This window comes from Polyodon spathula, chromosome 1 (assembly GCF_017654505.1).
Source record: "Polyodon spathula isolate WHYD16114869_AA chromosome 1, ASM1765450v1, whole genome shotgun sequence".
Lineage (NCBI taxonomy): Eukaryota > Metazoa > Chordata > Actinopteri > Acipenseriformes > Polyodontidae > Polyodon > Polyodon spathula.
The window spans coordinates 64251970-64279853 of record NC_054534.1 but is presented as its reverse complement, the minus strand read 5'-3'; the positions used below and the strand labels follow the sequence as shown (position 1 = coordinate 64279853).

At 37.4% G+C, this 27884-nt stretch overlaps 1 protein-coding gene across 1 annotated transcript in view; it reads left to right on the top strand.

The window, feature by feature from the left end:
- Nucleotides 1-27884, top strand: part of LOC121322461 (polypeptide N-acetylgalactosaminyltransferase-like 6) — a 159749-nt gene that overhangs the window by 98336 nt on the left and 33529 nt on the right. Inside the window, exon 3 of the mRNA XM_041262537.1 lies at nucleotides 24615-24753. Coding sequence (XP_041118471.1) covers nucleotides 24615-24753 — 139 coding nt within the window. The remainder of the gene's footprint in view (nucleotides 1-24614; nucleotides 24754-27884) is intronic.

The following is a 27884-nucleotide window of genomic DNA, read 5'->3' as shown; positions in this document are numbered from 1 at the left end:
ACACACGTAACAAAAACAAGAAACAATACAGGCTCCAGCCATATGTTAGGTTTTCAGCTCAAGGGGCCTGTGACAAGTGCGAGTGGTGTAGTGAATACAAAAACAGTTCAGACAGTGCATTTCTCCCAGAAATGTATGTGTTTTTAACAAACAACAAAAAAAGAGCCGCCCCTCTATCAGAAATGATATCGGGAGGTACACGGCGAGCGTTCACACCCCAAAACAAAAAACAACAATTGTATTCCCACGTCCAGTGCACGAAAGTGTGCTCTTCAAAATCAGGTTCGTGGTGCGTGCTGATGTTGTTGTGCAGTGAGGGACGTGCTCAGTGCGTTGTGGACTGACTCCATGGCTGCAGCCCCTTGCTGTCACTGCTCCTCTGCAACAACAAAACAAACACATAATACAGAACACAACAAACACAGCTCTGGCCGTCAGTTTTATTTTTCAGCGCAAGGCAGCGTACTGACATAGTTGCTTCCCCTTTGTACCCATACACTCCTCCCTGCAAACAACCCGTCGCCATGGTTTCTCCAATAGAGGGCCATCCCACAGCTGCTTGCAATGGAGTTGCAACTACGCGCCCCTCCTAGTATGGTCACCTTCCTGTTTCCACCTACTATCAAGGCGGACCATCTAGGAGGCAGCATACCAACATCCTTCCACGGTGCCCTTTCTCATTGGGAGGGAGATTTACAACATTGATTCTTTCTCTCTCTACCACAGGGCCATACTCACGTAGCTGCGTCCCCTATGTACTACCCAATTCCTCCCTGCAATCAGCCCGGCGCCCCGGTATAACCAATCACTGCCTAGCCTGCAGCTAATAACATAGGAATCATTTTGAGTGCACGCAGATCCATGATTCCTCCAACATGGTCGACTTCCTGTTTCCGCCCACTGTTGAGTCTATGGGGAAATATATTATCAACCTTATATAGTGCCCTTTCTGGTCAGGAGGGAGATTTACAGTGTTAATTTGTTCTTTATCACAGCTGACTAGTATAATGGGGCAATGCAAAATGTGAAGGGAATTTGTTTTTTATTATTATTATTATTATTATTATTATTATTATTATTATAGTCTACTTTAAAAATGGGATTCCACTTTAACACACTTTAGGTCAGTGGATTTTTTAACAAAAAACTCTTTGCAAAGCATGCTTCCAACTTAAATATGATATAAACAGTGTTTCAGACTTTATTTAAAAACTTTTTTTCATTTGAATAAGAATACAAAAAGCTTTAAAAATATAAATAAAGCTTACAAAATATAAACTAAGGTTTTAAAAGAAAAAAGAGTTCACAACTCACTCCACGCTGTTTCACAGAAAACACACTGTCATGGCACATTTACTTTTAATGAATCACTAAACTCAAACAAACATTATGGATTACAAGGTACCTTCCTTCTGTATAACTACAGGGTGGTTAATTTACTAGTCATGATGACCACTGGGAGAGGAGAGGGATGATCTACCTTGTCCTTTCAATGGCACGTCTCCTCTTGACACGACCTATTGTTTGTCTTCACCTGTCACTTAACCTTGTTCTATTAATTTTGCTTTTGATCTCTGTTTGTCTTGGTCCTCACTGAACTGTTAGTTCCCTCACACTATTTATTTTTTTAGACATGTTCTGTCACTCTTCTTTTAATGGCATATCCCATGCTATAGTTCTGTTAGATCTTGTTATGCTGTTCTAAAAAAAATATGTTATATTTCCAATAAGCCTGCCCATTTCCAGGTCTATGCTCTCTCATTTGAACTGCTGTAAAATGAAAATACATCACTTTAGAACTGTTAGGAGTATGGTATCTGTCCTTGGTAATCATTTTGGTAAAACACCCTTATAAACAGATTTTACCAGAAAGCAGTGTTTCTGCCATGCATTTTACCCTTAACCACCATGACCGCTAAACCTACACATTTTTTGATTGACTGAAATTGAAATGTCGGTTTGTTGTTGTGACCCAGATGGCTAGTGGTAATGTCAGACCAGGAACAAACAGACAACAATTCTGCGAGGTAAAACGCTGATGCACATATTTAATTATAAATAAAAGGTTTGCACAAAAAACAGAAAACACTTAACACAAAACAAAACGGCACGGTGGCCAAAATAAACAACCACGAAAAGACGGTCCAGTGAAGTCCAGAGGTGAAGTGTAGCTTGTGAAACGGCGTGCAGTGCTCGGGTGCAGGTGCAGTTGATAGTGCTTCTTCCCGGGTTTGGGTATTGGCTTGATAGCGATAGTTCCCGGGATGTAGTTAGCTATCTGTAGTGCACAGACTGGCTAGAGTGCAGAGGGGACATGCTGGGTTCCTGTGCAAGTGCTTGTAGCGCTGGGGATTCTGGGTGCAATACTGGCTCAAGTGCATCAGTTCCCGGGATGGCAAAAGCGGTCTGGATACACACAACATGTACACAGACAAACAGACAAAACACTTAACTCCAGACAGCTCTCCTTCTTCTCTCATCAATTTCCTTCCAACATGACACGTAACTTCACAGTAAACACAAGACCAAAAACAAACCCACCCCTTTCCAGCACACAGCTGCTGTTTAAATTAACCAGTTTGAAGCCAGCCACATTCTACATGGTATTACAGGGAAGACTTTTAACTCCTTCCCTGCCAAACAAAACAACAATAAATAGTAATACCTCATTTTTAACACAAAATACATTTAACAATAACAAGAATACAAAAATAACACAGAATATGCACAGGGGCAGGGTGTGCCCCATCAATGTTATATAATTAGTATAACTCAAAATATAATAATTGAGTGTTTTTAAAGGTATAGATGATCATAGCATCTATTCTTACATAGTTGCCTGTTCAAGGTTCATAATCATGTGAATAATGCAGCTCGTTCAAGGTGCAATTCATGTGTTACCTCTGGTCATAAAATGCACTGTGGCCAACAGCTGTGATATAAGTACCAAATATGGCCATCATTCATCTTGTGGAAGAGTGCTGGGTGAGTTACTGACCTTGAATGGGAGCCCACAGGGAGCTTTCCATTAGGGTAAAACGTAAAAACATTGGGGGATAGTTCAACTTGTCATGCTACAGCAACCCTTGCTGCGGAGGCACTGTGGAGATCAGCCAGACTGGGTCTTGCCTGTTGTCTCACGCTTAAACTTTAGCAGGTCTTTAGGCAAGTGGGATGCAGCAGTATATGAATAAAATCAAATTTAAAAAAAAAACAGCAGAATGCAGCTTTTTCACAGGCATACACAACACCTCTAATAACATCCTTCAGTTCTAGGATTTTTTTCCCCATCACAACAGTACAAGTGACTAATTTATTTGATTATCATCCTGTTAAATGTTGGTGAAGACTAAAAAAGATGCAAGCTAAAAAGGAAAAGCACAATCCAGTAGTAAAATACACAAGATACTTGCTTCATATACTGTTGTTTGTTATCTATGCATTAACACACATTAGTTGTAATACTCATGACATTTATAGTGTGTTTAAGTGCATCTGCAATCAATTTAAATGCAGACCTATTCAGGAAAGTGATTTATCTCTTTGGTACTGGATTTACTGTATTGGTAAATTAAGATACCTTAAGTGTCTCTGACCTCATTATAGGTACTTAAGGTATCTTAATATGTTTTATAGCTTGTTTGCACAACAATTATTTACTACTGTTTTTTTACTTGAGATATTAGTGCTACCACCCTTTTTTTACCATAGTAAAATTATAGCAAAGCATAGTGGAAGCATAATAAAGCATAGGTAACCGCCGTTGTAAAAATCAATATAGTAAAGCATATTAATTACTTGCACATTTTAATTTATTAGTGGTCAAAAATGCTCAGAACATTTTTAAAGTGTACAGAGTATGTGCTGGAGGCTGCAGTGTTGGACAGATTATTTTTTAGAGTCTATAATATAAATATATATACACATAATCTATATAATATATATATATATATATTATAATATATACTATATATATAATATATATATATATATATTTATAGGCCTAATAGGCCTATATCTTGAAATATTCACATGAAAAAGTATAGTGCAGCAGACAGTTTATAAGGCCGTAGAGCGTCAACAAAACTCTGGTTATTTTGTGTAAATATTTGAAGCTTTTCTTTAAGTTCTTTTCTGATGAAATTCATAAAATGTGTTTATCAATAACAGTGTATATCATGGATGATACAGAAATACACCACCACTTACCATGAAATGAAAATACAATTCATTGTCCAATGATGCAAAAAAAAACTTTCTATTTGTTACTGTAATCCTTCATTGTGTAAATATTTATTTTATTTATTCATTCCTTAACCAGGAAAAAAAAAAAAAAACATTGAGACCGAGGCCTTATTTACAAGTGTGTCCTGACAAGACGACCAGACAGGCAGAAGTCATTTCACATCCTTAAAAACAACATCATTCTAAAATCCAACGTCATACATTCAATCTGGGATCAGAAATATTTACACTTTCTCATGGAACTGGCTCATTAAAATGAATGTAATCTTAGTCATAGCTAAATACTGACCAACCAACCTAGGACCTTTTCCAAGGCACTTGGTAAATAAGTGCAAGACTAGATCGTTAACTTTACTTGGATATATTTACCTGTAGCAACGAGCCTGGGTAACCTGGCAACAAACCTATTACAGTTTTACACACAAAAAGTACCCAGTGTAATTGCCTTTTACAATTCAGTGACATCCAATTTAAAGAAGCTAATTGCTGGCTGTGATGGGTTTGAGGGTGGCATTCTAATACAAATCTGGCTGCTTTGTTCATTAGTTGATCCAGTTTTTTTAATTGCTCAGCAAAGCCATATAAAAGGGAAAAATACAGCTCTTAATAACAGGATTTCTACTTTTTTCATTGTCGAAAAGGAAAAGCATGTTTTTGAGCTATTTTCTTTGAGAGAGTTAAAATATGCAAATCAAACTTCAGCAATGGATCCAACCAGATCCAAATATATTTATAGCTAACCACCACCTCAATAGGCTCTCCAGAATGATTGAAGGATTAACTCCTGTTTCAAACTTTAAAATTTAGGTCCAAAAAAATCCGATTTTTTATTCTTTTTTTTTATTAAGCAACAGCTTTAAAGCCCCACATTGTACAATACTGAAAGCCTCTTGGAGTTTAATTGTGTATGGCAGATTACCCAGTAGTATAAAACACTACCATCCGAATATAGATTACAATGGACTCCATTCAGATTCCAACGCATGGCATCAATATACAGTGAAAACAGTGTCGGACCCAGGATAGCACCCTGTGGTACACCTTTTATGTCTCTAAAATAGAAGACAACATACCTCCTCCTCTTACCTGTTGTTGTCTATCTGTTAAATAACTGGAAATTCAAAAACAGTTTCTCCAGTCTATCACATAATACGTGGTCCACAGATCAATAAAGACTGCAGCTGCCACCTGCTTACTATCCAAGCCACTCAAAGTATCATCAACCGCTTTAGTCACTGCTGTTATTGTCCCATGGCCTGATCTAAAAACAGACTGGATTGAAGACAGCAGGTTGTTTGAGTCAATAAAGGCTTTCAGATGATCCAGCACCACATTCTCCAAACATTTTGCCAAAACAAGCAACAACGATATTGGTTTGAAATTGATGACCTCCATTTGAAAGACTGCCTTATGTACTGGTACCACATGTGCAAGCTTCCACGATGTTGGTATGGTTCCGGTGTTTAACACTAGCATGACCAAGGCGGTCATTTTTACAGTTTTTGGAATGTAAATTTAAATTGTGGTGTGTGTTTTTAAGATACGGAGCACTCTGCATGGTTTGTTTACTTTTTGGTTGCCTCGCTCGTCCCGCACCAAACTCTCCCGGACCAACTGCGTAGTTCCCTTATGAATACCAGTCCCCTCCCCATTAATCCACCACAGACACTCGCTATTTGCCCAGCTGTGGCTGTAACCACGGTAATAATTTGTCAGGAACTCTGTACACCTGTGCAGCTGACCTTCCCAAGATGGCTGTAGACTTTATACCTATTGTATGTGCCATCTTATTGAGGTCACACCATTCGGTCCATCTAGCGCCTCTGTCTGTCAGGAGGCCAGCTTTTCCGCCCTTCCTTCACCCTGTTACATTTCTGTTCAAATGTCAGTTTATTTACTATGTTTAAGTTGTGTAGATGCTTTATATGACGTTCCTGAATAACTATTCAATTGTTTGCCCTTTTATTATACTATTTATGTTGTTTTTTTAATACGCTGGTCAAATTGACCAGTCATGGTTGTTCTAGGTTTACCTATAAACATGGTCTCTAGTGTTAAGGATAGAGTGAACAAATGTATACAATTCATTCAAATACATACAATAACAATAACATGTCAAAAATCCTTCATACACCATAACATACCATACAAAAAATCTTCTGTAAACTAAAAAAAAAAAATAATAGATTGGAAAATTCTGTCTGTCATACAATACTGTTTTGTTTCATTGCAGTGTATTTCCAGTTGCTAAAATAAAACCTCTTACAATAATAATAAAGAAAATGTAACTTGAATATGATTTTTTTTTAAAATATTAACAGTATACACACATAGGTGTTGGGGGACTTGCCCCTCATGAAAGTAATAAACACAATATAATTTACCTTAAAATGACTTGAGCTGCCTTGCTCACTCGACCTTCTGAAAAATATATAAGGCCAAGTAGTTCCTGCTTTCCAACACACAGAAATTAATGTTTTTACCACTTTGGAATTCCAAAAGCCAATTAAGTTACAGATTATGATTGTCATATTGCATCTGGACTTGATGAAAAAGAAGAATAGTACCAGATACATTCTTTTTTGTATTCAATGGGAGATGAGGCTGATGATATTTTGTGTGTCCTTTCACTCAGTGAAGAGGATAAAAGCTATAATGCAGTCAAGAGAGCATTTGAACAGCACTGTGTAAGTAAAAACAATGTGATCTATGAAAGAGCCTGGTTCAACATGAGGAAACAAAAACCAGGAGAAAATGTTGAACACTGTAATTTTGGTGCACTCCAGGAGGAGTTAATAGGAGACAGAATTATAGTGGGTATAAGAGACACAAAGCTGTCAGAGCATTTGCAGCTGGACCCAGAACTCACTTAAACCAAAGAAATTCAGCATGTGAGGCAAAGTGAGTCTGTCAGTTAACAACAACCCCTGTTATGTGGAGGCTCAAGGGAGGAGTCATCTACAGATAACATCAATGCTATATGTTGAAATCCCAGGCCAGTGCAGACAGGGCAAAAAGCCCATAACTATAGCACAGAACAGAAGCCTAAACACAAGCCGCAAAACTAAACAAGCACCCCACAGTCAAGAGGATGTGAAAGGTGCTGTCATGTCAAAACACACCTCTGGAGAGATTGTCCTGCCAAGGAGGCAGATTGCCATAAGTGTCATAAAAAAGAACATTTTGCAAAGGTAGTCTTTCTTCCGCAGCCTTGAACGACATAAGAGAAGCAGACACAACACAATGGAGAAGATTTTGTCTTCTTGGGAAAAGTTGCCACAAAAACAGCAACCGAATGGGCTGAAACCATTAACTTAAATGGTGCAGGTGGAATTCAAATTAGACAAAGCAGGACGCTTACAGTATGTTGTATCTGGACTGCCAAAAGCACTTTTAGGGCTACCAGCTATTGATGCACTACACCTCATCCAGCGCATACATGCAAAACATGACATGCAGGATGACTTCCTTACAAGTTACCCGGCTGTGTTCAACGGACTAGGAAAACTAAAAGAGCCATATATGATTGAGAACGCCATATTTTACCTACAGTGGATCAAACTCTGGCAATGCTGTCAGGCGCGAAAGGTTTTTCCAAATTGGATGCCTGGTCTGAAATCTGGCAAATACCTTTAGCCAAAAGCTCTGCCTTCCTCGATACTTTCATTATGCCTTTCGGTCGCTACTGCTTCAGTCGGCTACCGTTTGGCATTGTCTCAGCACCGGAGCAAGAAAGTCACAGATGCTGGAATGGTATGAGGGAGAGCTGAGCCATGCTGGTGACGTGTTGGTTTACAGATGTGACAGAGAGGATCACAATAAGAGGCTACACCAAGTTCTGAAGAGGCTTGAGTAGGAATGACTTACATTGTGGCTGATGTTCGCAGAGTCATGAGAATGGCTAATTATCTGGAAAATCTTTGCCCAAACTTTCATCATTCACACAGCCGCTGAAAGAGCTACTGAGTGAAAAGTGAGTAGCATTAGGGAAAACCACAGTGCCAAGATTTTAGCAGTTGAAGGAAGAACTAAGCTCGCCCCGAGTCCTTGTCCAGTAGTTGCTGCAGACGTATCTTCAAATGATCTTGGCACTGTGTTAACTCAAAAACAGCCTGATGACACATGGAAACCAGTTTTCATTTTGAAGAGGCCTGACTGAGGCTGAGAAATGCTATGCTCAGATTGAAAAGGCATTAGCGTTAACCTCAACATGTGAGCATGTGTATCCGCTGCTCACTCTCTTGAGGTCACTTACACCTAGAATACAGGCGATCCTCGACTTATGACGCACGGTGCTTATGACTCTTTTGCATTATTACCCTACTTCGACTTTACGACATCGATACAGCATTTACGACACAGAGAGACGTGAGCCATGCATCATGTGTGCATGCTCGGTGTTCGAACCGCAGTACCTGCCGTGGTCGCCCTCACTTAGTGTAAGGATTTTTTATTTTTATTTTTATTTTCTACATGTAATGTTTTTTTTTGTTGTTTTTTTTTTTTGCCGTTAACAATGTCTGATAAGAGCAATTGACTCAAAACAAAACCTTAGTTGTGAACTCTGTTACGTGATGAGGGGCTTAACTTCAGGCGATTGTAACTGTATTATCTGGCTGAAGAATCAGGAACATAACCCCTGTTTCCTATGGGAAAATGTGCTTCGACTTACAATGCTTTGACTTACAATGCGACTTTCAGGAACCAATTGTGTCGTAAGTGCAAGGACTGCCTGTACTGTGCTTCCGCCTACGTATGCTCACATATGCATATGAAACTGTTCATGTTCCTGGGAAGAGTTTTATCACTGCAGTCATGCTCTCCAGAGCACCAGTGAAGTGCAACACATCAGATGAAGATGCAGAGCTTGAAAAATAAGTTCAAGCCTTCGTAGATGCTATCAGAGCCAGCCTTCCAGCTACTGATGCTAGAGTGCAACAGATTGTTAATGCACAGAAGACAGACCCAGTCTGCCAAAACGTTATCCAATACTGCCAAACAGGCTGGCCTGATAAAATACTTCACAAAGGTCACCAAGACTATCCAAATCCACCAAAAGGTAGATCTTGGAAAGGGGTTCAAACTGACCTGTTCCAGTGAGAGAAAAACATTTCCCTCCTCGTAGTAGACTGTTTCTCCAGGTACACTGAAGGGAAAAAACATTCAGTCACTTCAGCTAATGTTTTCATCAAAGTTCTTAACCCTTTGAGTAGTATGAACGTACCAGTACGTTCACTGCTCTGTTGTACCCAGGGAGTATAAACGTACCGGTACATTCTGCAACTTTAAACTTGAATTACTGAGCCTACAAAACCCCTGATTGTATAATATTGTAACACTAGGTTTCTGTAACACCTTTTATTGGTCCCTTGCACCCTCTGCCAGTTATTTACTGAATTACATGTAATTATCCCAGTCACAAAAATGCCAACAGTGTTTGTAAACTGGTGAAAATCGCTCAGTGAGAAAGAAGTATTAGTAATAATATTGAATTCAGATTCCAATTTAAATTCAAATACGTACAATTCTTCCACTGAATCGGATGTCAGCGAGTGTGTCAATGAAGACATAAGCAAAGAATATTTACTATCAACATCAAGTGACAGCGAAGAGATGGTGCCAAGCTCTGTGCGTTGCACCATTCTTCAAGATTATTATACGCTGAAGCATTAGACACTCTCACTCCCTCCACAGCCACAACCTGTTACCCAGATATAATTTATTCATTTCTCTCTCTCTCTCTCTCTCAACCTTTTTTTTTGTTAGGACGTGTTGTGGTTGTTCCGCCCCGTTGTTTATTGCCTACTTGTTATTTTTTAGTCAAGCCCTTTCCTTAAGACTAAATAAAAACATATACCTGTATTTATTGGTTTTATTTATTTACGGTAAAAATTATTTGTCTGTATTTCTTCAATATTAATTACAAAAATGCAAGCATGTAGCTTTCAGCTGGTTTGTACGCTGTACTCCTAATAATCAAGTCCATGCAGTAGACAAGATAAAAAAAATTAAAAACTCACTCCCGTAGGACTGGCAGTGCATTTTAGAACACAATACTCAAAGGGTTAAAAATATATTTGCACAGCATGGAGTTCCACACTTTGTTATTTCTGATAATGGCCCACAATTTGCAGCTGCTGCCTTTCAAACGTTTGCAAAGGAATTGAACTTCATACACATCACCAGCAGTTCCAGATATCTGCAAGCCAATGGTGAAGCAGAACGTGCTGTGGCTACAGTCAAAGCCTTGTGGAAAGGAGGAGTGGATCCCTCTAAAGCATTAATGGCATATCAAGCAACTCCACTAGAGCAAGGCTACTCTCCAGTGCAGCTGTTGATTGGGAGACAACTTCGGACCCCACTACCACAGTTACCAAAGTTTAAAAGGGATGATGCAAAAGGACAGCGACGTCAGAAGCATCTGTATAACCTGAGCTTCAGCCAGGACAGACAGTGTCAACAGAGCATGTCCATGGATCTGTGATTCAGCAAGTGACACCAAGATCAGATCTGGTGCAAACTGTAAATGGACTGTTGTGACTGACTCGCATACACCTTTGTGCAACAACACAGTCTGTCACTGATGAGTCTCCATTTCACCAACCAACCACAACAGCCAAATGCTCATCTTGCCAGTGACGGCCGTAACATTGGATACCGTACAAGATCAGGGAGAAGTTCAAGGCCTCCACAAAAGTTGGACCTGTGATGGACTGTTAGACCTAATAGAGTCAAGGACAATTACGGAGAGGACTTGAGAGAATTTGCTATTTTGTTTACAGCAAGTTTGAAAATGTTTGGACCTTAAAAAGGGACATTGCCCAAATAGTGAAAAGCTTATTAAAAGAGAGAAAAAAAAGTTACATTCTTTACTTAACAGGAGAGTTGTCCTGGAAAGGGTTAATTACCAGGCTTTAGAGTAAGTTCCGATCTCAGGTCTAAAGCATAGGGCAGCCATCTTTGGAAAAGGGTTATTAAATGAGTTAATAATAAACATGGTTCTGTTTCAAACCAGCCTTGTCTGTCTCATTGTACACCTTAAGGTAACAGTGTCTTGTGAATATTTTAGTTTTAAGTTGAAATATTGGACTTTTTATGAATATGCAACCCTTATTTCCCTACACTACACATATTACGTTGGTTGAATATGGTACATGTTATAGTCAGTATAATAACTGAGATGGTACTTGGAACTGAATATTAGAAATCGTGGAATACTTTGCGTTGTGTTGCATGTGCATAAAAATAAAAGCACTCAGTTTGTCAGTTGTAGGTCATTTATTCTTCAGAAGCTGAAACGACGACAGTTAGCGGAGAATCAGTAACTTTCCCAGCATTATACATGGAGCTCTGTGTTGCTGCTGTCACTCACTCAAGCTACCTGTTCTGTCTCACAAGCACAGACGCTCCCTCTCTCTCCCTAACGCACCTGCTGTGCTCGTCGCTATGACTACTGCCTGAAATCACTACTTTATAGATGAACAGCATGTACTCTACTTTCCCACCACTTCTATTTTGCATCCCGCTCTAATCACATGGCAACTACATTTTTAACATTTATTCTTAAAAATAACAATAATAACAAACAAAAACTTTTTAAACAATACCTCGCTATAAAACTATAGTGTATTAAATACACCTTAACAACACTAGGTAAATGCATGACTATGATAACTCTGTAACTCCATGTGTAACACATTATATAAATAATTGTTATAAAGCAAGTAGTACTTAGGTAGGTAAACTATAACATCATTAACACTGTCCTGCCTGAAAGAACGACAGTTTGGGGAGAATCAGTAACTTTTTCAGGAATATACATGGAGCTCTGTGTTGCTGCTGTCACTCACTCACTGTAGTTCAGCAGTTCCCAAACTGTGGACATGTCTAGGGGGTACGCAGGAAAAATTGTGTAATGGCGAACATTTTTCCGTTTTTTTTTTTTTTTTTTTGCATTTTCATAAGACTTGCCATACTTGCCATACAAAGCTTCAAAACTCATTGGGTATTCCTTTTAATTTCTGGCTTGAAATGGCATGTGATGCTAGTTAGTTTTAGAAACAAAAAGAGAGGCTGTGCGGTGCAAGGCAATCAAGCAGCTGCAGGACACACACAAACCTTCAAGAGGTACCAATGAGAAAAAAGATACACAAAGACAATGACGTACAGAGCCTTCACCACCAATCACTGCACAGTGCGATTTCAAATGTTGAGACAGTTGCCTAGCCAGTCTGACTGAGCTCAGGTTTTCGTTCGATTGTATACTTTGCACTATAAATTTAACTATAACTGCTAACCCATTAAGTGAAAAATGGACAGATGGCTGAAGACAGGTAGTGTAAAGAACACACAAAGTCTCAGTGATGAGAAGCTAGGTAGTGACATTTGTCCTGCCAGTACCAGTACACTTTCTGAAATCGCTGTTAAGTCACCCTGTGAAACAAAGAGTTGACACCAGGGACAAAACAGGAACTGTGTCAAAGAAACATAAGTACGAGGAGAAGTACATTAAAATGGGATTTACTTGGACTGGAGACCGTGATTAGCCTCAGTGTGAGATGTTGTGAAGTGCTGTCTAATAAAAGCCTCTAATAACATCTTTTCTATGCCGACACTTAGAAACAGTGCATGAATCATACAAGGACAAACCACCAGAATTTTCAAGAGGACACTGGCTCAGCTAAAGAAAAGCAAAAAAGTCCTTACTCAGTTGGTGAATCGTGTTATCAGCAGCCAGTACTTAGCAATGCAACTTGACGAATCCACAGACACGGTAGTATTAGCTTATCTTCTGGTGTATGTGTGGTGCATTTTTCAAGGTGCAATACAGGAGGAAATTTTATTTTGCCAGTTGTTGCCGACCTAAACAACAGGAGATTTTCCAGGTGCTTAACAGCTTCATAAATCAACATAGTATTATCTGGTCATGATGCACTGGCATCTGCATTGATGGAGCAAAGTCAGTGACTGGTAGACATAGAGGAATAGTGATGCATATCAGAGCCCTCATTCCCAATGTGATGTGGGTGCACTGCAGTATACAGAGAAGCACTCGCTGCAAAAAGCATGCCTACCAACTTGAAGAAGGAGCAGGACAATGCTGGTAAACTTCATAAAAGCTCACCCCTTGAATTCCAGAATCTTTGCCACACTATGTAATGAAATGGGAAGCGAGCACATTAATCTACTTCTCCATACGTAGGTTTGATGGTTATCATGGGGCAAGGTCTTGGCACGTTTCTTTGAACTTCACTCTGAGGCCCAGATGTTCTTCATGCCCGTTCCCGCTCTCTCTGTCTGAGCTACTTGTCAGATATATTGTATTCTCTCACTTGAATGAGCTGAATCTGGGACCAAGGACTGAATGCAACCATCTTCAATGTCCAGGACCAGATTTAATCAATGATCAAGAAACTGGAATTCTGGGCTTTGTGTAGAAAATGACTTGTGACTCAAACTGTCACCAATCATTCATCTGTCACATTAATGGTGAGTAGTATCACTATATTAAGCTATACTATACTTGTTTAAATTGTACAAAGCATACATTGAAACTAAAAGCGTAACATGTATTATATTGTTATAGTCATTTATATTGTATGTATTATATTGTTTATGTGTGTTATATGTGTATTATGAAAGCATACATAAAAAATTATATAAAAATATAAACCTCTATGTTAAGGATACGCAGACAGTTGATAGGTCTGGAAGGGGGTACGCGACAATCAAAAGTTTGGGAACCGCTGCTCTAGCTGTTCTGTCTGACAAGCTCACAGACACTCCACTCCCTCCCCTTGCCTCTCTAGGGTGTGTCCCATGAGAATGGGTCCCCTGAAATACTGGAGGCAGGTAATAGGTTCCTTGTTCCTGACTACAAATACATGGCTGAAATTAATTGATAATAAATGTGGTTGTGCTTAATTTAGTATTGATTAGGCATTGTAACATCACTTAAAAACTACTGCACTTACTATTTTGCATTCTAGGTAAGGAGAAATAAAATAAATGTTCAGTTACAGGACACAAAATCATAAAAGCAATAATAACCACAATAAATGTACATAATTTGGTAGTTGTAGCTTTAACTCTCCTAAATGATGTAAAGAATATCTAATAATACATTTGTTTAAAAAACTACAAGAGGTACAAAAAAAAAGGTTTGTGTTCTTAAAAAAAGGTTTGTGTTCTGAAATAGTGATGTATACAAGATCACTAGAATCACTGAGCAATTGGGTATCACCGACAAGGAAAGATCATCTGTCCATGGTCACAGCTGTCACCATTCCCTATTTGCCAATTTTCATCGAAGATCTCAATTCATTGTGGCAGATGACATAGTTTGGTACATTTGTAATTTCTTAAAAATCTTGTATTTTTTATTTTTCTGGTAACTACTAGAATGTGCATACATAGGAATGACTTTAAAAAAATTCTAGGTTTTATGTCTGTCTGTCTAAATACAGTATTACGGCAGGTGCAATTGATATGATTTGGCCAATGTATCATTTATTGTGGCATTGGATACTGTATTTATCATTGAATGAGCCTAGAGAAGAGTCCACGCCTTTTTGATCATTGCTATTCATGCAGTACATTGTACACCTTTTTGAAATTTAAACCTTTCTTTTGAGATCTGTGACATAATATTTTTTCCACTAACATAATATAGAAAAGAGTATACTGACAGCTTTACCCATCTGCACATTGTGGTGATTTAATTTCAACCCCAAAACAGTAATTGAATTAGCACATTTTCCATTCAAGATCTATAAAACCAGGTTGCAATAAATTTAGCGGCATCTTTAATTCAGTTGTGGATAGATGGTGGCACAAAATCAAGACAGCCCATCTCACAACCCCACGCAACTAGGAGAAGAAAAAGACAATTCAATAAAAACTAAACAGTAAAAATGACAAAAAGACCAAGTTCAACAAAATGTCATCTCAAAAAGTAAGCCTTTAGTGTAGATTTAGGATTGTCCATTGAGCCAGTCCCTGATAGTCTGGGAGTAAATCTGAAAGCCCTGTGTGCAACTCTTAGTGCTGGGGATGGACAGTAAACCAAAGTCAGAGGATGGGTATGGGTTGATCAGCTCATGTAGATATGAAGAGACCAGGATAGGCAAATCTTTAAAATTAAGATCTTGACATAAATCCCAAAAATAACTTGCTGCCAGTGCATGGATGCAACAACAGGAGTTAAAGTTTACGTAGTGAAAGTTGAATTTGAAGTGAAAAGAAGTTGTATAATTTGATTAAATTATTTGGCAGTGGATTTTTCTCTCTGATTTGTTTATAAACCTTCAATGGTGTTGAGATTATGTGACTGCTTGGTGATTAGAATGGTTAAACATAATCATTCTATAAATAAGTGTATGGATGTATGGATGCACTGTCATCTTGGAGCATCCCATCTGCTTTGGGGTACATCACGAGTCGCACCAGATCATCCAGTATGTTCAGCTAGCTTGCGATATTTACCTTGCCTTCATTCAGAAGAATAAGAGGGATGCCATCATATGGCATGCACAATCTTAACAGACCACCTTCATCCTTGCAGACTTCATATTTGTCTGAACACATAATACATTACCGGTCAAAGATGGGTGCAGTCATAATAAGAAGTTTTGGGAGGGTTACTTTTAAATAGTAATCCATTACAGAATAGAGATTACATTACTTATTAGACAACATGATATGTAATCAAGTACGTTAATCCAAGCACGTATCACAGTGGATTACGTGGATTACTTTTTGGATTACCCCCAGATAATACTTGGAGAGATGCTGCACTGTGATGTTCTTGCCTTTGTTCCTTAAAGACAAACTGCTTTCAAGCTCCAGAAAGCATTTATTTTTGCCCACACAAACCACCATCGCCATTATAGTCAGTCTAAGTGCCACCAACAGACCTGGGAACATGTTATTATTCTTTTCCATATGCAGAGCCAGGTGGGTAATAATGAAACAACTGGTGTACACTGTTCATTTTCTATGAGTCCTTGTGATTATAATGCATATGTGTTTTTTCTCCTAATTTCTTTTCCTGAAGAAAAGTAATTGCAAACTTAAAGAGAAAAGGAGTCAAGTAATCTTCTCCAGGGTGCTTTCAGTTCTGTAAGCAGTGAAGGAGATGCTTAGCAGAATAATTGGTTTAAATATACAGTTAGAGAATAAATGCAGAAGGGAGGGTTTTGAATTCATAGATAAATGGAGCACCTTTTAGGGAAAAAGATAGCTTTACAAGAAAGATGACTTTCACCTTAATAATAGATGAGCAAATATGCTGGCACAGAGCATAGAAATAACCCTTAGGAAGACCGGAAAGGATTTAAACTTAATCCTGAATATGGAGAAGAATTCCACATACAGAGGTAAAAACTATTCAGAAAAGATAGACTAGATATAAGAGGAAGAGGTGTAGCCAATATGTTAAGGAAGAGCTAGAAGTAAAAAAAAAAAAAAAAAAAAAAAAGTCAAATCTCCATCTACAAACCAAAGTGGGTGAATTTGAGTTGAGCTGTTAGGTAAAAGCAGTGAAGTTTTTTTTTTTTTTTTTTTTTTTTTTCTATTGGGGTATGTTACAAATGATAGAAAATTATTATACGAAGCAATTAGAAATCATGACTGATTTCAATTTTCCCAGTATAAACTGGGAAAATCCAGTGGGATGTGATAATGTATAAACTGAACTGATTGATGCAGTAAATTACTGCTTTTGGACCAAGTGTGTCAAAAACCTGACAACAGAACAATTTTTGATCTGGTGTTCACAAACAACCAGGACTGATGCAGTACTGACACAGTAGAGACACTGGGGTCAAGTGATCATAACATGGTTCAATTCGAAATTAAGGCAAAAGGCTGCACAAATTAAAGTGTATCATTTCAGAAAGGCTAACACAGCGTCTCCATGTACTCAGGCCAGGAGAGGTACTGTGGGTACAATTTTTTTATTTGTATTTTTCTGGAGAATTGAGATGGACACGCTAACCATACTGGAGTGGTTCCTTGGGAACAAAGGAAAACCTGAGCAGATGGTCCCCATGGCCTTGATTGATGTCTTAAAATCATAAATTGTATAGATAAAGTTAACCCAAGACACAACTTCAGATTTAGCACAGAGAGAAAAAGACTTCATAAGTGGAAGATGAGTAAAAGTAAGTTTAGAACAGAAGGTAGGAAGCACTTTTTTACATAGAGTTGTAAATGCTTGTAATAGTCTACCAGGTGAAGTAGTAGAATCTAAAACACTTAGAACAGTGCTTTTAAATTAATTCCCAGTTGGCGGAAATGGTGTGCTAACAAGGGACAAGCTTTAATGGGTGAAATGGCCTTTTCTCGCTCTCAGACTTTTATTATGTTCTTATGTTCTCAAACAGTAATCACTAAAACAAATGACAGTAACTGTAATGAAATTACAGAATTTTACAGGAGTAATAATAACATATTACAGTGTTTACACTTATGAGTCACATTATCTGTTACTCCCAAACACTACACATTGAATGTCTCTTGGTTGTTCAACAGAATCTTAACTTCCCAGGAGAAGAATTGTGTTTCTTTCCCGCCACTGAGAATATACCTCTTTTTTTTGTTTTGTTTTTTTTTTATTTATTGTCTAAAATTAAATATACAGTGATTGATATAAAGATCGTCTATTAGATGTATGCCTTCCTATAAAATATAAAGAGTTTTATACATCTAGCATTTGATAAATGTGATTTGTTAATAATAGCAGTCAACAGATGGCGATATCCCTGCATCAACCACTTAATTGTAGGGATAATCCCAGGATTACCAGGGATAACTGTTTGATCCAGGGTAATCCCCTACTGCTATAAAATGCAGTTGTGGCTTATCCTGAAAGGGTTAATATAGACATATATTTTGATATATGGCTATACAATAAAATTGAAAATGCAGGTAGTGAAATTAAACAGTGCACATTTTAGAATTATCTCAAAACATCTCTTGTTGCGTTTTAATTAAATATTCAATTTCTGTCAACTGTAAAAATGTAGACTCACAAGGAAGATAGATATTCAGAGTTTCTGCACATCCTGGGTTTTGTTTACATTCTCATCTAAACACAGCATCTGCTTCCTGCTGTTATGGCAATACAGCACTGCTGACTTATCTTCATGGACATTAATATACCTGCTTTTCAGCAAGTGAAGAGTTTCTTTATGCTCTGAACTACTGTTTATAAACCAGTATTCTGGTCTGACGAGGATGTAGGTTTTTTTTTTTTTTTAAATGATTTGGTCTTCGTATTTTTTATACAAAATGTACCCATGAACTGGGAAACACACAGGCCAAATATGAAAAAAAAAAGAATGGAGATAACAAACGATTATTGCAAATTGTTACTGTTAAATTTGATTATAACGTGTTTGTAGTTTGGGAGATTTCACTTCTTCCAATGTACAGTTGTCTCGTGTTATACCACTCCCTTTATAACGTCACCCTCGCATACTACCAGCTATTCTCTCTGAACAAATGTCACCAATAATATCAAACAGTGCTATTTTTATATCGCCCCCCGCTGTCCACCACCCGCCAACTTCCCAAGCCAAGCAAGTGTAAATATAAGCGTTGTAGTTTCCCTCATTGTAGCGCCAGCGAAAAAATTATGGCCAATTAAAACAACAAAGTAATGCAGTTAACCTTTGACTCACTTTCCTAATTTGTTGTTAACTGAACATTCATACCAATATCATCAACTCTCCTGCTCCCAAAGCAAAACAGAAAGTACTACATGGCGAGTCGACCCTGCATTTAAAACCAGAGCAAAAGAAACAAATCCGCCGAAGTGAGGCATATACTGTTAATCGAAGGACAGTCAGAGACATTCTAATGGATAAAAACAAATGGTTTACCTTGATGGAACAGGTCGATTTGTTTAACATGAAACAGGCTTGACTTTTATAAACCACAGTAAAAAAAAAAAAAAAAAAAAAGTACGGTAAGAGGTTTGTTTATTTACGTGCAAGTTTTGCACAAAGGAAGGCTGACTTAAACTAAAGCATCAGTTTTGTAAATTGCAGAATAGTTAGGCTTCCAAGCCAAAGTCTGGGGTTGGGGAAACCTATTGTTTTTGTTAGGATTCTTCTTCTTCTTCTTTATTTTTCTTCCAAAAGTTCCTCAAAAACTTCGGCACACTGGTAGATGCCTATGCGCAATAGTCGGTGATATTCGTTAAATTTGTGTAAGTCACATAGTTTGGCAGCCATATTGGATTTTGTGGAATTTGTTAAAACGCCTATGTATTGAAAACTACTTACTGCAGAGTTCTGAAAATTGCTATACATGTTGAGGGATAGGGCATGATTAACCGTTGTTAATATGAAGCTGATTGGTACTGTAGTTTGGCAACCACGTTGATAATGTCATAAAATCACCATAAAAATATAAAATCATCAAAATTAAAACATCTTCTCTGAAACCGCTTATATGATTGAAACAAAAACTGGAATAAAACATCTCAGTATGGTCATCTGTTACGCTTTTTCAAGGGAAGTTGTTACTGTGAAAATCATGGCGGCCACGCTGGATGACATCATCTGCATACGCAACTGACTAAAACTGCCTATAACTTTTAAATGGCTGCACCGAACCACACGAAGTTTGGCATGAATGTAGAGGACTATGGGACGTTGTGCCGTTGTCAATATGGCGGTCTTTGGTCACATGTTGTGGCAGCCATTTTGGATTTACTGATAATTTTGGACACTATTCAAAAGTTTTCTCGTGAACGGTAAATAATACAGCTTTGAATATTTTTGTACACATGCGCTCATGTCCAGGATTGATTCTACTTAAGGAAAAATGGATCGGTTGCATGGGGTGGCGGCTGTGTTGGATTTTGTGTAGAACGCTTAAACGACAACTCCTCATGAACCCATTGGCCCACTGACGTGAATCTTGGGTATACGTTAACTTTGCAATGTCCTCTAAAAAAGTTATTCAGGAAAAGTTCCTACATGAACAAACATGGCCGCCATGAGCCAATCAATATAGGTGACTTGCCAGTTTTGCCCATTTTTCACCCTGGAATGACACATTGTTATCACTGGGGCGCTGCTACCACGGAAAAAATATTTCTTGAACCAGTCATTTTTCGCTGGTGTCTAGAATGAATAGTTTCAATAACTCATACAACTTAAAACACGGTAAGTACACTGGAAAGGCTGATATTATTTTACACATACACACAGTACAGTATACAAAGACACATACTGTAAACTAAGAAAAAATTTGTTGAAGCACTGTTGCAGCTATACAGCATCCAGACGAAGAAAAAAAAAACGGCACCATGCTTTTTAAACCAGAAGACAATCGAAACAATAACATGTGTAATACATGACCGTTACAAGTCACACCAGTACAGTCTGTTAAAAAATCGTATTAAAATTGTTTAGAAAAAAAATTCTGTGATCTCGGGTTGTACAGAAATGTACTGTAAAGTGAGATTGTGTGTGTATGTTTGAGTGACACGATATTGTTAGCTGAATTTAATCCAGTCGAGAAAAAAAATGCACCATTTAAACCAGAAGTGAATCAAAACAATAAAATGTGTAATACATGAGATGTACAAGTCACATGCAGCTGTAATACAGTTTAACACAATACCACTAGGTCTTGGTACAAATCAGTAAGCATGCAGTATACACAGTATTGTGCTCTTGACATTTCTAGCAATTGAACTTGCAAGCTAGAAAAATCGTATCTATATCACGGTAAATTAGAGGCTATTCTTAAAGGCAATCTAATTTTTTTTACCTCAATATTATTAAGCAATTTTAATTTATTTATTTTATTTATTTATTTATTTATTTATTTTTCTTTCAAAACGTTTAGCTCAATATTCCACGTGGTTTACTCTGAATCCCATGCGTGGTTAGACCCTGTTCAGACTTCGGTTCAGTATCCCAGCGGCACAGTAAACAGCAAGTAAGAAAAAATATTCTTAAAAATTTACGTGCAGTGTATGTACCTTAAAAACGGTCCTGGTTTGTTAACTGTTGATTTTTAACTAGCCTACATGTTAAACCATCAAACTATCGTTTTTGTTTTGTTTTGTTTTTAATGCATATTTCAGTGGATGTTCGTTGTGTAGATGTCAGTAGACACTAATGTACTGTATTTAGTACTACCTCTTAAAATGTATTAGCGAAAATAATATAATTTGACATCTGGTAGCCAACGTGTTGTTGCTAATCGTGCTGTCTGTTCAGTTTTCATTGTGTTCATAAAACGATATTTTACCATTATACAATGAAGTCGTGAACAGCCTTGCCAACCCTATATTAAATAAATAAATAATTTGAACAAACATCAAAATCTGTCATAAGTGATGTATACTTTTACAAGTTAATGTTAATTTTAATCAATTACATTAAACTGACTGTTGATAATCCAGACACATGTAAATATAGCATGTTGAAAATGTGTGCAATGCTGCAAGGTTTGGAGAAGGCGTTTCTCTAAAAGCTGCGTTTATGTCAGAAAGACAGCAGCTAAGAGCAGCCGGCGATGTATTCTGTGTCGCTAACCATTTCCTTAAAAACCATTATCAAAATACAGTGTCAGTTCACAAAAATATCTTACTTAGACAACACAATGATGTTTTGTCCAAATGTTTGCACTGTCTGTAACACACAGCTGCATATAAATTCAAACTTCTGAGTTGTGCAGGCGTCAGGGAACTGATGCCAGCAATTGAATGAAACTGATTGCTTAAATGCATTTCACTATAAAAGCTAGTTAGAATATTGTTTGCATCCAAATAACATTTAAATTTGCTGCTAACCAATGCTTCCAATATTTTTGCCAAAATTGACAGTCAGCTGTGTCCAAAATGATTTGTGATGATAACATTTATAACAACCAATGCACTTAAATTTCACAATAACTGCTTGGAAGCCTTTACAGTTGCTAGCAACTCTAGGTTTTTTTTTTTTTTTTTTTTTTTTTTTTACTTTTCGTTTAAAAAAAGTGTTTTCCTGTACATATTCAAGGTTTTTTGCTTGAAAAAGAATGTTGTTGAAGTTAAATTGCTTTGTAAAATAAATAGATGGAATTGTTCAATCCTTGATAGTGTTCTTTAGGCTTGCCGTCTTGCCAAAAACAATTAAGTTCAAATGAGCAGTACAGTCAAAAAAATTAATTACATTTTTTTTTCAAAAATGGTACGCTTTTTTGTTTTTATGGAACTGTTGTTTGGGTGATTTGACACTAATGAATATTTATTTTTTATTTTTATTTTTTTAAAGTATAAACTGTTCCTTAGAAGTAACCATGTATGTTTCATACAGATGGGAAAAGATGATAAAACGTCACTAGTAGACCTGCTGTTGTGTTGAGAACTAGTACTGTAGTTTTAAAAAAGATGAATGTTTTATTAAAATGGCCTGGAGATACTGTAGTTGTATAACTAAAAAAAAAAAAAAAAAAATTAATTTATTGCAAACATAGAAGGTTGTGTGTGTATGTTTTATTTTTTTGTTATTTTTTTATTTATTTTTTTACCCTCACTATAACGCCACCCTCGCTTATTGCCCGTTTTTTGCCCATGGCCCTTACCTGGCGGTATAAAGAGGGTTGATTATACTACATTTTTATGTTATTTGTTTGTTTTTAAATGGAATACTTTCTTCAAGCCACTGATTCTTTTAAAAGTTACAATCTGCTCACCAACACAAAGCTTCTCATCTGTTGGAATGCTGTTTAGTTGTTTTTGAATGAGGTTCATTAGGGGCCGTCATAACATCAGCAAATTTGAGGGATTCTGCATTCTGGCTTGATGATGGTAGTGACAATTCATCATCATTTCAACTAAGCTCTCTTCACTGCTGTCCTCTCTGCCACTATTTTGCTCTTCAGACAGAACACAGGAATCTTTATTCTTTCCTCATCTGAACTACCATCACTAGCATCACTGTCATTGTTATTTTCAGAGACTGTTGTAGCATTGCTAATCTGCCTGCCATAAAAACTTCTGACATTAAATACACAGGGCGATCACATGATTAATCCCAAAAGTTGCATTGGATCGAAGAGGAGTAGTTTATACATAACAAAGTACAATACAATCTAGCAAATGTTTTTTAGTACTAAAATAAACTGTTTTTCTCTTTGTCATTGGTGCAATAGAGGGTTACATTAATTAAACTACAGCAGTATTTAGGTCTTTTGCAGTTTATGATTCAAATAGGGCAAAGTGTATTTCATATTCAATAGAATTGCTGTATTAAGGTGTACACTCCCTCAAAAACTTATTTTAAAATTCACACATTGACAGGGCTAAAACCGAAAGTGTCATAAATGCATTAGTGGCACCAATTTTCATTCTGAAAGACAGTTTGATTCTCAAACTATTTCTAATTAACTGTTTGTATGTTAAGTACTAGTCTCTCCTCTCTTACTTTGTTTCTCTATCACTAGACAAGATATAAAGAGTCATTACTGCCCATTTGTTAGACAGAACAATAATGTGCTAAAAGTAACAAGTAATAAGGTTTTTGCCATAATCGGAACAATTGCTTGTATGATCAAACTACTCGGCAAGTCCCTACTGTCTTTTCTAAAGCATAAACGAGAATGACTTTCACTTTCTTTCACCTAGAAAAGAAGTTGACAAAGGAAATGATTACATTTCATATTTTAGGTAATATTGTAGCTGTATTTTTCTAGGTTCATTAGGGGTAAACGTGCAGTTTGCCATCCCACCAGTGCAGTTTGGAACTCCAGTTCACAAGTGGTAGCAATAAATGACATTGTTTTGGATATTTGTTTTTATAGAAATATTTTTCATGTTATATATAATATATATATATATATATATATATATATATATTATCTATATATATAGATATATATATATATATTATATATAAATTTTTGGTTCCATGGGAGAAGATGATTTAAAAAAAGATCAATAATGATGTTGTAAAATATGGGCAATTTATGTAACCCAGTCTGTAAAATAATAAATTAAATAGCAATTGACTTACTTACTTACTTAGAAATGATTTACACGGCCAAAATGAGATGTAATATCTTGTTTTAAGTAGGGTTGTGCCTTTTCCAAGATTTACAACAGCCTGGAATTGCCTACATCCTTGCAATATTTCAGCGGCTGAGCTGATATGAAGAAGCAGACTCTTTGCCCTCATGTTGCAACAAGGGTACAGTACCTCTCCAAATTACTTACACCAGATACATTTTTCTATGCAGTTCAGCAACTCCAGTTACAACATTGTTATGAGTGTTCAGGTTTTATTAATCTTCAGATTAACCACAAGTTGCTAATGTAGGGGGAGCTCTGGCTGATCAAATGCTCCACTTTGTGTATCTTTTAGGTAAGGGAGAACATGGGAAGCCTTACCCACTTACAGAAGAAGAATGTGACGACTCTGCATACAGGGAGAATGGCTTTAACATCTATGTTAGCAACAACATTGCCTTGGACCGCTCTCTACCAGATATCAGACATCCAAAGTAAGTCAGCTGGGCCAAGTCATTTCATGTACTATATGACATGTAATTAATGGGATCCTTTTAGTCATCTACATTTTCCTGATATGTCATTTCTTATCTGTTTAATATCTGCGTTCCTGTATGATTATCTGTTGTTGTTTTTTATTCTTTCAATTCAGTGCTTGCCATGCTTAATAACTATTCCAGCTTCTGAAAAGTGCATTAGTGTTGCACATGGTTTAGTGTACAAGGGAGTAGTGTACATTGCAAAGCTAATATGCTTCCCCTTCTCCCTTCCCTATAATCAAACTTGATGAGTCTTTTCAAGAGCAATTTTTTAGGAATAGATGGAAAGCATGATCTAAGCTAAAACAACAATATATAATCTTAAAGAATACACATAATATGATATTTACTGTATTATACTGTATGTATTAATATAATTAAATATTGTTAATACTGTAATGGCGGGTCCCAAGGCAGGCTGGAGAGAGGGGTGGGGCCAGCGCGCTGACTGATCATTGCCAACCAGGAAGTGGGCGTGGCGTGAACGGGAGAACACAGCCTGTACTTTTCCACCAAGCGAGGTTACCCGCAGTCAGGCTGGGGCCCTGATCCCTCCCTTTTAGAAGGATCTATAGATCACAGGGCTGGGGAATTTCCCCACAGCTGCCAGCCTGGAACTTTCCAGTCTGTGACACTGCCTCCCTCCAGCTCCCATATTAAAGGGGGTCGGAGCTGGATACCAGGGTCAAACCGAAAAGAAGCAGCTTTGGACACAACTGGAATTCGACTTGGTAGAGAAATAAAAATGTATTTAGCCCTTGAGAACTTGCTTTGTGTTTTCCTTCTTCACATCGCTACAATATAATTAAATATTATTAATAAATATAAATTGAGATAATAAAGTATATTATATTTACTGCATTCTTTAACCCTCCATCAGCAGCAAAAAGCTGAGCTCACACAGAAGGCAGAAAAGGAGTGCAAATGCACCCCATATGCATAAAGTTGACTTATTATTTAAAGCAAAATAACAGCACACAACTGGTTTATAGTGTTATTCAAATAGTTCTGTGTTGAATAAACATTGTTTTGAAGTGCTAAGCTTTTTCAAATTTTGTCTTTATTTATTTAATAAGTATAGACAATTCCAGAGCAATTACTTTTATATTATTTTTCTAATTCACTTTTTACTTTATTTTTAAGCACTTGCACTAATTATAAATCTTTTGCAACAAGTCAATAACTGAAAGAAATGATTTCCTATGTGTCTGGTTTAATCTGAATGTCTTCTCAAAGTTTGGATTTTTCTTTCTCATTAATGTTTACCCTTTATAATGACCCTTTGGGAATTTTAGGTTAACAAAATGCCTGTTATTCATTCAACTTATGGCTGATAATGACATCCATAGCACTGAAAAAATTGCACTGTGGGTCAAATAAACACTTACCTCAAAGAGTTATCAGCACTGGTTCCTCTAAAAAGAGAAGAACACTTATTGAACTAGCAATGGACCATTTAGGAATACCTAGCAGCTGTTGAAAAATCAGAGTTGTTTATTTCAGGTTTTGTAACATCTATTGATGAACAATATGGGTGTTAGTGACATGTTAACTGGCTTTGTGCATTTCCACCTGTGTTTCTACATATAAATATTTAATATTTAGCATAATACCACAATTCAAAATGGAATGCTTAAACTTTATATGAGCTAAGTCCTGAAAAAAATAACATTTGTTGGAAAGCAGCAGATATTAAAATAATAGCCTTGACAAAAGGCTGTTGCTAGCCTGCTCTAGATGTTGTGCTTAAGCACACTTGGTGGCAGGCTGTTTAACTGAACCCGTCATGCATGTCACACCACTGTCAGAGGACTTTCATTGTTGTGTTGTTTTTTGTTCTGACAGCTAACCCATTGAGCAGAGGTACAGATGCCAAAGGGAATGCAATCTGTTACCATAACATGTTATTAAAAAAAAAACACTCTGTTGTCCTTACAATACCCTTTTTTGCTATTGGATTTTTGAACAAATGCTGACTTTTTAAAATGCCATTTTGTTTGATTATATTCATGTTTTATTAAATAATCTTACATCATAAAAAGGGTTAAATACAGTATCAAGTCACAGAAATATTGGCACCTGTGGCAGGAGGCCTGCGCATGAAAAGTGTTTTTGTGTGTGTGTGTATTTATTGTAAATAGTTTTGTGTGTAAATTGTGTTTATAAAAAATTAATGGAGAACCTGATGACCCGTTGTGGCAAAGTGGCTGGTAAGGGGAACAGGTGTAGCGGTGATGCGGTGCAGGAGTGATGAACAGACAACGGTACTTTAGTGAATAAGTGTTTATTGTGCTGTTTCCAGGTCTGGTAACCGTCAAATAACAAATCCCTGGCAGTACGCAACAATGTGCAAAGCGCGGGGAGGGTGAATAACACAACACAGTCCTGAACAGAAAACAAAGGCATGGTTACCAGTCCTGGATGAATCCAATTGTGCAGGTGCTCTGTGCAGTGGTGCTTCGGATAGTGCTTTCGTGGCGACAGCTCCGGAGGTGTGCTTTAACTGTCTAGTGCTGCGACAAAGACAGACAATTACAGACAGACAGAAATAACACACAACACATAGCACTTATTTCTCCTTATATTCTCTGAGAGCTCCTCTCTCAGTCCTTCTCTCCTACCGTTAACCTAAACAAAGGAAAAGATCAGCGTTACCCTGGCCCCTGTATGTAATACCGCATGATATTTAGGTAAAGAGTTGCAGCTGCTTTACTACGTGCAGCTGCTCCTCGTTTACCTTTCAAGTCAATACGGTCTTACAACAGAGTCTCGCTTCTTTCCAGGCTGACCCACTTCCCTGTCCCGGAAACGAACTGTCAGGCCAGCCCTTCCAGATACTTCTCCTCCCATTCTTTAGCGCCCTCACAGGTCGGGAGGAAGATTTATCACCAGAACTCATTGTATTTCTGTCACACCCATCTGGAGCGCCTACCTGTTGTGCTTGGTTGCGGGGAAAAGTAGCCAGCTGCCAAATCCTAACCAGCAGGTGGGTGTGTTCCAGCAGAGCGTCACGTATAAAAGGGTCACAGTTATACACTCTAGGGCTGCTGAAAAGCCATAGAACCGAGAGCACTGTTGCTGCAAAG